Raw genomic sequence first — 13,261 nt, 5'->3', positions numbered from 1 at the left:
CCCTTCAGTGCCTTTTATTGGTGAGGTCAAATGGATGAAGAAGCTCTTACGCCTTGAACGAGTATATCACCAGGCGTAGGTTCCTAGCTTTGTCCGTCCCGCCTTCATATGCTGCCTGCTTCACTTGGGGAGCTTGACCGCCAATATCGGCGTAGAGGTGTCAATTTGTCACAGTATGCCAGCCGCCCTACATACTGGACCAATTTTTAGCACGGTTTACGCAGGTGAGAATGTCTATCATGCACTTAGCGCCCATTCGTTTGAGTTATATTTAAACCTCTCTAAACCGATGGATGAAAGCCTTCAACCAATCACAAGTTCCAGTGTACCCACCAGAGGACTTGCCGTGTCAAAATATCTTCCTTAATCTGCTAGTCTTCATTGTCAGAATTCAAATACTTCGTTAGTGGAGCTGATCAATACTTCTCGTTCTCGGATCGACAAAGCTCCCAGCATCGCCGCTGTGCATGGCGAGCCTCTGGCCTTTTCCAGTATAGCCTTCTAGGAAATTTAAATCGATCCTTTCCCCTGTTCGCGAACAGCAGACCCTCCAGCTGATCCAACCAAGTCATTGCCTAGCCGCCGAGGCCTAAAGAGGTCCAAGCAGGTCTTGGGTCGGAAGGAAACTCTTTGGCTGACGATCTGGCGACGCATAAATATCATTCATCTCTTCTCCCCTCTCAGGATAACCTTTCAGCTTTCTTCATCTATCAGTGCTTTGGGATTCGCCCTATAACCCCTCATTTTTGATTCATAGCTTTGAACTGTTTGATTTAATATTTTATACATTTTGATTTTATATGTCATAACGGCGTTATTTATTATTGTTTCTCGAAGTAATCGTATTTGTTATCCTTTCCCCCGCTTTACCCAGCAGCTTGTACTGAGCATACTCGAGAATGGCACACCAACCCCAAGGGCAGCCTCCCCACGGAGGATACTATCCCCGTAGGATTTCCTGTTCAATTCCTTTATGAATAATTGGCGTTACTAGTGATCTAACATGAGTACCAATACATCCAGCCCCGAACCAGCCACAAGGTACGCACTTTTGATATCTCCCTCTTTGCGCATCATGATGATTTTGGCAAAAGGCTTCCTTAAAGCCCTCATTTTGTTTGCGCAATTCCTGAAAACAACATACACTGAATTTTCCAGTCGCATATCCTCCCCCGCCCCAGAACTACAACTATCCAGCCCCAGGAGGCCAAACTAGCCCATCATTTCCTCCCCCTCCAGCTGGTGGTCAAACCTCTCCGCCGCCTCCACCTCAAGCTTCACCTCTTCCTGAAAAATCGCCCCTTGGACCTGATGGAGCTCCACCCCCGAGTCAATTTGTTGGCGTGCAGTCTACATCCGCGGATGATGTTGGCACATTCAATGGTGGTAGCTATCGGATTAGTCACCGCGACTCGAATACCATCTTGACCATCCAGTTGGCTATGGGATGCCCACTGACCGCTAAGCCAGGTACGTGCAGAATAGTCATCTTCGATACATTACTTATTTCGTCGGTTGTGCTTTCAGTGAACTAAAATTTCCTGCCACAGGCGCAATGATTGCAATGTCTCCCACCATGACTCTGAAAGGATCCATCAAATTTTCGATGAAGAAACTCATTGCTGGTGGAGAGATGTCAAGTTCGACGTATACGGGGCCTGGAGAACTTCTCCTCGCTCCGACAATGCTTGGTGACATCAGCGTTTTGCGTCTCAACGGCCATGAGACATGGTCTGTTGGCAAAGATGCATTCTTAGCCGCTACTCAGGGCGTTGTCAAGGATTACAAGAACCAGGGTCTAAGTAAAGCATTATTCTCCGGCGAGGGATTGTTTGTGTATAAAATCTCCGGGATGGGCCTGTTGTTCATGCAGAGTTTTGGTGCGATTATCAAGAAAGACGTAAGTGAAGTTTTTCTTTCTCCAACAAGGAGGAAAAATCCATATATCCCAAGGAAGAAAAAGTGGAAAGTAGAAAGAAGATATATATATATATTTATACTGATAATTTCTCTCTTCGAAACTGGCAGCTTGCGGATGGTGAGAAGTACAACGTCGACAATGGCCACCTCGTCGCCTGGAGCTGCAAGTATGTCATGGAGCGGGTCGCTTCCGGTGGTCTCATCTCTGGGATGACCTCCGGTGAAGGGCTGGTTTGCAAATTTACTGGTCCTGGAAGCGTATATTTACAGACAAGGAACCCGTCTTCGTTTGCAGCTTGGGTCATGGCGAACGGTGGGGCCGGCGGAGGGGCGTAAATCTCATATATGGTTGAAAGAAGGATAATGCTACCGGTCGATCGAACTTTGATATGTGAGATGATATTAATGACCTAGTTTCCAATTTGCGGCAAGTGTGCGTTTGGTTTCCCTTTTGCGAGCGGGGGGAAAAATAAATAAAAACGTAAAAACCCCTTGATCTGTCTAGCCTGTTCCTTAATGACTGCGATTCCCCAATTTTTAATGTGGTTTTTTATTCTTGGTCCTGATCTGGTTTCCTTCATCTTGCATTGCCTGGTTGAAAAAACCCATTGGCTTCTTGTCTCCGATGTGAAATAAATTGATAATGTCGAAGTACATGATGCATGTAGATGTACTTTATGCAATATATATAAATATATACGCGACCCCTAATCACTAAACTTTTGTGGAAGGTGTAAAGCTTGCTTGATTGAAAGGTTGCTAGCTACGTGACAAGTTATATGGTGGAGGATTAATATTTAAGCTAAGACCTGCAGGTCTCACAACTCTGGCATACTTTTTCTTCCAAATTTGCCCACGCCCTTTTTGTCTTGAACATTTGTGGTTAAGGAACCAAGCTCACCTCATCGACGAATGAAGCAATTGAAAACAGAAAATAAAAGGTATCCACAACCCAAACATTGTCTGGGATAGTTACCATCGGTGCCAGCATAAACAACTGACGGAAACCCATCCAAGTTCACCATGTTGGTATCAATGGCAGGAATAGTACCTTTGCAGCACGGCATGATGCTGTATACAGAAACAGAGGACGTTCATCGTCATTCTATAGTCGAAGCTTTATTTGCATTATCTCGATCGACCATCGACGAATGGTTAAATAAAACTTAGCTGAATTCCTCACACTGCTCAACTTGTTCGTGCTATCACGTAACTAGCTGCTCAAAGAAGAAGCCAAAGCATGGCCGGGAACGGACGGCCCTCGAACCGAGTAAGACTTGATAATAAACACCATATGGTGCATGTACAGGACGTGCAATACCTTATTCGTCCCCACGAAGAATGTATGAAATTTTCTATCATCCTAGGATGGAGCTGACGGGCGGGTTATTGAACGTGCATGCACAAAGATGTCAGACCTCCCTAAATTTGAGGCACATTTGCACATCGGAAAGACCGTCAGACCCTCTGCAGATATGCCAATTATATGGATGCTTCAGGGGGCAACAGCGGTGGACTTGACGGGAGAAACCCGAGCTTGATTTATCCACCAGGGTAGATTACGGGCCCAATTGTCGTGCATTCACCACGTTATTATGATAGTGACATTCATAGTCATGATATTACCGAGGGAAACGCCGGCTGAGTTCCCAGGAGACCACACGGATGGATGACTGTTGAAGCTACATTCATCCACTCCAGGACGATCAAACTATGAGTTGCGGAATGCAAAGTTTTCTCCTTCCCGAGCTAAAAAGGCTCGATGCCGCTACACTTGCGGTCACAGGCAGGGGACATATTGCTAGAACTATCAAGTGCTGCTCAACCGCGCGAGCCGGATCCAATAGTGGTCTCCATCCCACCCTTCATGGTCCATGGACGATCAGACTGAAGATACCAGGCCGATCGTCATGCTAGGGAGTTCTTGTGTGGAGACTAGGGAATAAGCTATCAAGACTATCACCACTCATTCCAGGAGTCTATCTTTTTGTCGAGCCGCAAGTCACAAGTAGCGTCCAGCGCTTTGGTTAGGCCAATATCTGATGCAGATTGGCAATATGAAGCCGATATAAAATCATGAAATTGTTGACGGAAAAGGTACACTAGTTTAATAATCGTGCCTCGCCGCCAGAGGATGTGTGATTGCAATCCCGTGACTTTTGCAGTTAAGGCTGCTGAAGATATTCGGCCACTAGGGCAAAAGAGCTCGATCACCAACCAGCGCCGTGGTGGTATAGAGGGCACGAATCACCCAATCCAATCCCCCAACAGAAGAAGATCACCTGGGCATGATCGTCGTCAGGGGGTCGCAGCCGGGATTTGTTTGGAGGAGAAGTGCATCCATAAAGACGACGGAGTAGAATGCTTCGGTATTTGCGACGATCTCTACGCAGTAGGCGCTAATGGATGGAAAATTGTTCTTTCAAACAGGGCGATAAAATCACCGTCTATGTATGTACGGAGTATGAACCTCGTATATCTATATGTGTAAGGAGGGGCTTTAGGCACAAGGAGGATCGACGGGGGACTCCGGGAAGGGCCAAAGGAGGTGGCTAATCTATATAGTCAATGTAAACTATTATTTCGAGTTTCCATTTCATGAAGCAAGATGAGTGAATATGAGTGCTCAAGCCCCAAGGAGCGGAATCGGGGGACACAGTGATCTTCCTCAAGCATAGTTACATAGTACTCCCAATCTTCAACTTTGCAGACACTTATCCACAATATGTGGTTGATAAAATGGGTTGATAGTTGAGAAGCTGTGTATGTTTCTCGAGTCGATCCAGTCGATGTATAACGGCAAACATGTGCTTTTCATCATGCATATTTACCCCTGAAAGCTTAGTTCTTATTCTTACCTCTCTTTCGCTGACCACCCTCCGGAGATGTCAACAGAGCTGGCGATAATCATCAAATCCTTTCGTCAGCCCGCGGAGGTCTAAGTTGTAAGACAATTTATGTCCAGATGGGCTCATTTTTATTTTCTTTCATTATTTATCGGGCTGTGTGACGCTGCAGTGTGACCTAGGTCACCAGAACAATGGAGGAGGTCGAATGGGCACACGAAGTACGGAGTAGAGAGGGTGTTCGGAATATTATTAGAATAAATGGGCTGACTCGTTAACCTGATGGACAAAACATTTATGTCATCTGTCTATCAAGGACTTGCATCGCTACTCTGCCAGGAATTGTCAGCACTCCGACACCAGCTCAGGACTCTCTTGGGTGAAGGGTCAGTCTGGTGGTTAACGTGGTGATGCCTCAGTATTGTTGCAAGAGTAGGTTCCATTTTAATGAAAAATTTTTCCGACTTTCTCCTACTCCTCTCTTCATTAGGTCCTAGTTCTTTGTATGTGGTCTTTCCTACCCCTTTTTCTATTTATCTCGATAACTGCTTTCTTTCTTTTCTTTTAGTTATAGGTGAGGGGAAGAAGGATTCTTTCTGCTCATCCTCGAGAGCGAGATTTCCAAGGTCGATTGCCTGACCTTACTGTACCTGGGATATGAGAGAGATGGATGTAACCCTGGTTCCATCTCGTCGATGACCTATTACCCATGCAAGCTCGTTAATTACAGACCAACTAGCGGTGGCGGCTGAGCATAACTGTTGTACTCCGTAATAATGTCAGACATCAGCTGTCTGGTGAGACATGAAGATAGAGCCAAACTTTAAATTCCTCCTTGGGTTGGGCTTTGGGTGGATTCATAGATTGCCAAACCAGAAACGAGACCAGAAACAGTGGATGGGATAGCCGGTTTACAAGATGATTGAGTCAGGTGAGGATAAACTTGCCTGTTTGTGATCCAATGGACGTTTTGTTGTTTACTCTGGGGCCATGTAGCCGTTGGCGATCTGGAGGTAGCATGTAAGGTGCTGAATTCCGGATGGAAAATCCGTACCGTTCCTCGTAAGAAATCATTTCCTCTTTCAGTAAGGTGTTGATCGAGATAGACGGCGTGAGCCACTATTCCACCACTACAGCCACTCGTTGATACTAGCTCGTAATCTGCCAAAGAGCGATTCGCTGGAACTTGGGGACGATGATTGTCTTGGATTATGTTTGAGGCATCGAGGATGGGGACGCACTCGATGTTTTTGTTGTCAACCATAAATCATTCATTCCTTCAATATGGTTTTCTTCGCGGAATGCACCGTGCATACAAAGTACCCTCCACAGGATTAAGCTTCAAAAATCTCGTCCACGAGAGTTAGACCAATCATAAGCTTTCCACCGTTTGAGCGAAAATTACCGTTTGTTCAGGTACGAGAAAGCTTATCGAAGTCAAAAGATAATATTTGAGTATGGGCTCTCATTGATGCAAGAAATAGTGTAATTTATGGCCGACGAAGAATAACAGCAATCATTTTCAAAAATCTACAGATTACTGCGTCTGCGCGTTCCTGCTGGATGATGTAATGTGCGGGGTTTCTGCGCAGGCCTGTGGGCTAGGGTTACTGCACGGCCAGCTAGTTATGAGATCATGCCTGCGTAACTAGCTATCCATGGATCCCAAATTTCGTGTCGTCGGCGTCTGCAGAAAATCGCCGACGGTAACATTTTTGAGCTTCAACATTCGATAATGTGTGTTGAGACTTTTAGTAAACAGAAGCAAAATCATTTTCGTTGCCGGCTAGGGATTTTTTACATCGATGATCATCACGCCACTGTTCGCCAGTGATGGAGCTTAGAGGATACAAACAAGAGCCTTCTAAACGACAGAGCGCTTCAACAACTTCAACTTTTCACATTCCTGTTCGATGGCTAGATTGTCGTTCCTAAGCCGATGGAACAGGGGTCGAAGGATTTGTCCGCGGAACCCAAGTGACGCACTTTGGGAGATACATCTTATCGCCCGTTGAATCTTCCGCTGGGTCCGGTATCCTAGGATTTTCGGAAGAATTACAGAGTAATTGCACACGAATGCAGGGGTCCCCCGCTTGGCAAGGCATGATTTTTGGAGCCTTGTCGACTTGAAAGAAGGGCGCCCCGGCATCGCTCTCTACTGGACCGGAGATGCCGTTGCATAAAAATAGAATCAGGATTCGCAAAGCAGAAGAATGACAATCGTGTCTTTTGAGCGTTGCGGCGCCAAACGCTGTTCATGAGAAGGCGTCTGTGATGGCCCGTGACCCGGCCCCTTTTCCCTGGGTGAGGTTTCCCACTGGAGATTAGCGCCTCGGCATCGTGTACGGAGTTCATTCCACTACGACTCCATCGTACAACTCACCCCGGCGCAAACTAACGCTCGATCCAATTAAGACTTGCACGTTCTAGGCTTGGGACGCAGGCGATTTGCTCCACTGCCGTATTCCATCCTTCGGGTCAGATCCGAGTTGCCACTGTGCTCAGTTCGCGGATCACGCGTTCGCTATGTAAACCGCCGGGCTCGAAAAATCCGAGACAACGAGCACATGGCTTGGAGAGCACAAGACTCCACGCGAAATAGTCTTGGAGGTGGCCCCTCCCACGAAGGAATGCAAGGGGAGGACAGGCAGATATCCTGTTTGCAGGAAGCCTGTTTTGCTTTTTCTTTTTCTGCCAAACTGACAGGATATTTTTACCTCCTCGGCTTTGAAAATACGGAGGACTCCATGAATCAGGGAAACCTCACTGGTTGATTCTGGTCGAAATGTGCATTCGGGAGCAATAAAAAGGCATTGCATTGATTGGTCCAGCGCAGCGATACTTTTGTATACTTCAACCAGCAATTGCAAAGTCGCCTGTGAAGATGTTTGCAGCAATTGGCACGAATAAAAATGGCATTGGTATGGTGTTGGCTTCCATTCTGCATGGCCTGACAGCTTGCTAGCGTCGGTTGATGAACGGCTCAAGAATCTGCTGCAGTCTGCCAGTTTTCCGCCACAAAAACTGCAATTCGTTATTATTGGCGAACGCCGAGATCCTGATGCAAAGCTCGTGGGCGAGAACCAGAAAGTCCAGCACACCTTCCTGGACAAGCATTTCTTGCACAGGGCGCTAATGTGAATCAACATTAGTGCATTCAGTTGTCATACCGTCACCAGGAAATAATGGTGAATCATTGTTCAGCAGGGTCTATTATTATTCTGATAATTGAGACTTTGTGCTCGCTTCTGCTTGGTCACAACTCGATTCTGGAAACCTTTCTATTGGAAGCATTTTTCATTGGTGGGCCCCCAACCTTGGTCCTCGCCAGTGCTAGCCTGAGAGCCGTAGCCACAAAATTCAATCCCAGCCACGGGGGAAATAGTGGAGTCTCCCACCATACAAAGCCTCCAGAACAAGGCCCTAGTTTAGCAGCATCAGAAAGAACGCTACCACCTAAGACATGCATGGAGTCGCTTCCTTTAGAGGCTGAGGAGCGGTTTCCTCGACTTCTTGGAGAAATACCCGCCTTGAGAAGGTAGACACGACAGCCATTGAAATAGAGATGCATTCCCCCGGACAAAATGTAGCTTTTTTGTTTCTTGCTTTGGTTATTTTTTTTTTTTAACCCAGTCATTCGTTTGAAACCCTCAACTTCATATCTTCACCCACCCACACTCACACCATGCGGTGGACACTACTGCTTCTTGGTGCCTCAGTGGCTTCCGCATCATTGAAGGAAATTCTTGCTAATCTGAGCCCCAGCCTACCCTTATCGTCGTTCGGCAAGTTCCATACTATCTCTCTCGAAGATGCTAAGAAGGGAAAGGATCTCATTGGGAAACTGATCCGTCCTCCTTTGGACCCAAACCCAAACCCGAAGCTGAGCCCGGCCCCGAACCCGAACCCCAAGCTATCTCCGTCTGAGCCTACTGAGCCTACCTTTCAAACATTTGCTGCAGCATGCGTCGGCAGAACTAATATGCGCACTGAATGGCGCCGCACTTCACACGACGACCGATTGGCATTCTTAAATGCTGTCAAATGCTTGATGAACCGCCCACCATCTGGCCGTTTCTCATCTGCCACAAACCGCTACGAGGATTTTGCCCGCCTGCATCAACAAAAGCTCTCCGAGATCCACCAAAATGACATGTTCCTTATCTGGCACCGTTACTTTGTGTGGACTTTCGAGCAGGTTCTCAGGGACGAATGCGGGTTTAACAGAAATTACCCTTGGTGGGACGAAACCAAAGACGCTGGTCGCTTTGCCCAAGCGCCCGTGTTCACCCGTGACTACTTCGGTTCTCTTCCAGGTCCTCGCAACGGACAGGGAGTCTGCATCACGGACGGTGTGTTTGCTGGTATTACTTGCAATATCGGCCCCGGTCTTTCAAATAGGCCCCACTGCCTTTCCCGTGCCGTCAACGAGGAGCAGACAGCCCAATGCAACAATGATTTCGTAATTGCTTGCAACCGAAGAACCAACTATGCGGCTATGCACAGCTGTGCGGAGACTGGGTGAGTGTTTCCCTAGGAACTATTTTCCTCAGATAATCTCCCAGTGGGAAAACGTTCAGATATGCTAATACAAGTGGTCGAATTTTATAGTCCCCACGGCTACGGCCATAACGGTATTGGCAGCGTTATGATGGACGTCGCCGGCAGCCCCAGCGACCCAATCTTCTTCATGCACCACGCATTTATTGATAGAAATTTCCGCGTCTGGCAGAATGAGGATCGGGCCCGCTGGACGACCATCAATGGAGTCGACTCCCGTGGTACACCACTGACCCTTGACACTGTTATCTCGATGGCTGGCATCAGACCCGACGTTAGAATTCGCCAAATCCTGGATACCCTGGGTGGAGCAAGCATTGGCGGAGTACCTTTCTGTTACCGTTACGATTACTAAGGGATATCATAAACTTGCGCGTGGGATGTGTGTGCGCGGCGAATTTGGCCTCCCTTCTCCTTGCACACTTTTTTTTCCAATCCACCGTTCCACCATGTTTAGTGTGGAATTAATGTATTTTCGGATAATTTTTAATTTAATTACATCTCTCAAAGGCCAGAGAAGGGAAGGAGTCTTGAATGAATATATCTGAAATCTTTGAGACGTATTTTTCGATTCTCAATATGGGAGCATTGGTATCCAGTAAATTTGTTCATTCATTTACATATTTCGTTTTGGTCGACGGCGCAATTTTTTTTTTGTTTTGGGGGGGGCTTGTCTCACCACAACGATTTTGAACTGTTCCTGGGATTGCAAGGTGGCTTCAGGGGAAACATGTGTCACACATGGTTTCTGAATGAAGCAAGCTGCCGGTGCATATGTGCCCATTTCAGGCCATTTCTCAATGACAAAGTAATACCAAAAATAATTTCAATGTCTTACCAAACCTTATGAAGTTATTGGTCGTATTTAAAACGAAGGACTGGAAAATAAAGCACACCACGCCTTTGAAGCGCCATGCCTACCCTCCATAACCAACACAGATGTTGCGCCCATGTAAGAAGGACTGGAAAGAAATTCGTTCAATAGATGGCACAGAATCGGTTGCCGTTGGGATTTAACACATCACCATAACCGCGTCAGCATTACATCTTGGATGCCTTCCTACCATCGCGCCCCTTCAAGATAAACCGTGACACCACCATAGGCACAAACGCATCAACCTGTTGTTGGATGAACAAAAGCGAGGATATGTTCTTCCACTTGCCTTTCCGCCGAAAATTCCCAAAGGTCATCGACGTAGGGATTCAGATATGCGCTGGCCAAGAGGTTACAGATTGTTGGCTGCAAAGGCCGATCTAGAGCCGCAGGAGCGTTGTTGATGCAATAATTAGATGTATGGAGCCCGTACATTCCCCGCTGTTCTCGATCGGATCGTGGGGCCTTGGATTTCCGCCTCGAGCAGAGTCAGAACTGGTGTTAACTTGGCAGATGGCTAGATCCGGCGTGTTCCCAATGACTTGTCGTCCTTGTTTTTGAAGGCCTATTCTTTAATAGTTCTTGATATGTGGAACATCGTCTTCAGGTTTCCTTCTTCGCTCCAGGAACCTTCCGACTGGTAGACAGTGGAATGGGGGCGTCGTGCCACTGCAGACGTCATTCTTCCAATGTCTTGAGCAAGTGATAGCCAAGACCCCCAAGACCAGAGTGCGTATTCTACGTAAATTATCATTTTTTTTTTTTCATATTTTGTCCCTACTTTCTCATCCTTGCTTCTCTTTAATTATCCTCCGTTTCTTGAGAAGGTACAGAGCGCGTCAGCAAGTTCGTTCTCGCAACATTTTACCCGTCCTCCCTGTGCTGCTTTTGGATGTTCACACAGGTGGGGTATGTCTTTTTCTGATTGTCTAGCGGCGCTCACCACATCATAGCCCAACAGCCAACGACCAAAGTCAACTACACGAAGTCCTGCCTGTGGTGAACAACGAACTGATCACAACTACATTTGGCCAAGATGGACTAAATGGAACGCCTACCGACTCTTGCAAGCGAGAAAACTCAACCTTCTAGATTTGCCATTGGGATATATCGCACCGCTAGCCACGTTTGAGCCACCACATCTACTCTGCTTTGGCAACAACAACTTCGCCTCCTCAATCTCCATCTGGAATGGAGAGTAAGGGATGATGTGTGGGCCAGTTTAGAGTTTCCTTCAGGAAACTCCACCGCACAAGATCAGCCAGATCTTGGTACTTACGATGGAAATTGTTACGACGAAACAAGGATCCACTTTTCACGCTTTTTGACCTTTCGAATTTGTGGTTGGTTCCTGAATACTCGTAAAAGAGTTTCAACGGCGCGACAGGGTATGAGCAACCACGTCTTCCCAAGCATCAGGGTTTAGAAGAACATGTTAGATAGAGTCTTCAGCCTCAGCGATCATACCATAACGGATCAAATTGCAGGTAGCTGGGCATCCAGTGTAACTTGATATGGGGGGGCGCTTTCTTCCCAACGCCATAGTGACCAAAATAAAAAATAGGAATCAAAGCTGGAGAAATTGGCACCACGTGTCCTTATCAGTGTATTGTAATATGGATTGTGGTAGTGGGCTATGTTAGCCATGACATCGGCTCGTGAAGCACACTTATCACTCCTCTGGAGTCGAAAGCACATGGATGGCGGTCGTTGCACACGAAGATAAAGTTGTAAAATGCTAGCAATTGCACTCCAATCCTCCAAGTAATTACATCTACCATGAATGCAAAAACATTCAACCCCTTCCCCCCAACAAGGTATGTGACATTGAGTACGCTGAAGTTATTATTGACGACGGCAGGTCTCAATATCATCGTATTCGCCAACCGGTGCTGCTGAACCCCGTCGTTCGCGTGTGGTAGTGGTGAAGTCCCGTAAAATATATCCCAGATCTGCCTGACATGATCCGGCCGGAATCCGACGGAACTCAGTTTTTCGGCCGTCATTCGGGGAAAAATTGAAACATGCAGGGGCTCTCGCGGTGCAACAGCTTATTTTCGCCTGCTCTACCTACCCCTGCGTCAACATAACATTGATTCGAAAGCCGCTGAAGTGAAATGCTGGGGATTGTATGATCCGTACCCGAATAGCAATTATTGCATCTTAGTTGTTAAGGGCCTGCTTGGGGGAATAACAAGAAACTGCCGTCCGCCGGCTTTTCCGAACTATGAAGAGGTTGCAACGAAATACGGGCACTGGTGTGTTTGCACCGGAGACTCAGTATCGATGAAAGTTTAAGTAAGAAGAAGAAAAAGTACTTCCATTCTTTTGTCAGTGCCGTTTTTCTACAAAGGTCTGCCAAAGCCAGATCGGCCACAGAATAGGACATTGAGCTTTATATAATGTTAGATTGACGGTTGAGGGAATCAAGGACAGCAGGAAGGACTCTTGCAATGGCGGTATCTTTGTATCTCTTTCATCGTTTAGAAGGTTGACTCTCTTGTTTTGGTGCATGTTCAATTGTCTCAAAGCAGCTGTGTGGTTTGGGCATCAAGTCGGGATCGGAGCGGAAGTTTCTGCAGAGCCGCGGCAGGTTCAGGGGTAGACTCCCCATCCTAGAGGACGGGCACATGCCTATTCTATACAGCGTAAGGCCGTATCTATTCAACAGAGTCTACGAGGTATTCACGATCCAAGCTTTGCGATATGTGCTAATATTATCTGTGTTATCTGTGTATGACCCAAGGTTAGCACCCTTCTTTTCGCATGGATAAAAAGCAGTATCCGCCTCAAGGATACCCAGTTGTCTTCGCCTTCCATCCGCCTCAACCGAGTTCACCATCCCCTGACACTTCGTGTGCTAGCTGTTCACGTAACCACTGTGTTATTGAACCGCGTGGGGATGTTTTTTGAAGTATATCAGTCGTATTTTCATTCGAATTTTGCTCAATCTAAATCCATTATCTTTCTGTCAATTTTCGCCCACATATATCTTCATCTCCCTTACCATATTTGTGTTCCCTTTCTAACGTAGCCCAATTTCTAAAGACACATACATGTT

At 46.7% G+C, this 13,261-nt stretch overlaps 2 protein-coding genes across 2 annotated transcripts; both read left to right on the top strand.

Annotated features, from left to right (window-relative positions):
- Positions 1-899: 899 nt before the first annotated feature.
- On the top strand, positions 900-2,256 carry HCAG_04337 (predicted protein; the record flags this gene model as incomplete). The annotated part of the gene is made up of 4 exons (XM_001540447.1): positions 900-948; positions 1,159-1,470; positions 1,551-1,900; positions 2,029-2,256. The coding sequence occupies 4 exons, from the start codon at positions 900-902 to the stop codon at positions 2,254-2,256; spliced, it is 939 nt and encodes a 312-aa protein (XP_001540497.1).
- Positions 2,257-8,451: 6,195 nt separating this feature from the next.
- HCAG_04336 (predicted protein) lies at positions 8,452-9,681 on the top strand (the record flags this gene model as incomplete). Its single annotated transcript, XM_001540446.1, has 2 exons — positions 8,452-9,287; positions 9,378-9,681. 2 exons carry the CDS (start codon positions 8,452-8,454, stop codon positions 9,679-9,681), a joined length of 1,140 nt encoding a protein of 379 aa, XP_001540496.1.
- Between the last annotated feature and the right edge of the window lie 3,580 nt (positions 9,682-13,261).

The sequence above is a fragment of the Histoplasma capsulatum genome, genomic scaffold (genome assembly GCF_000149585.1).
Source record: "Histoplasma capsulatum NAm1 scaffold_4 genomic scaffold, whole genome shotgun sequence".
NCBI classification, from domain to species: Eukaryota; Fungi; Ascomycota; class Eurotiomycetes; order Onygenales; family Ajellomycetaceae; genus Histoplasma; species Histoplasma mississippiense.
This window is presented reverse-complemented; position numbering and strand designations above follow the sequence as displayed.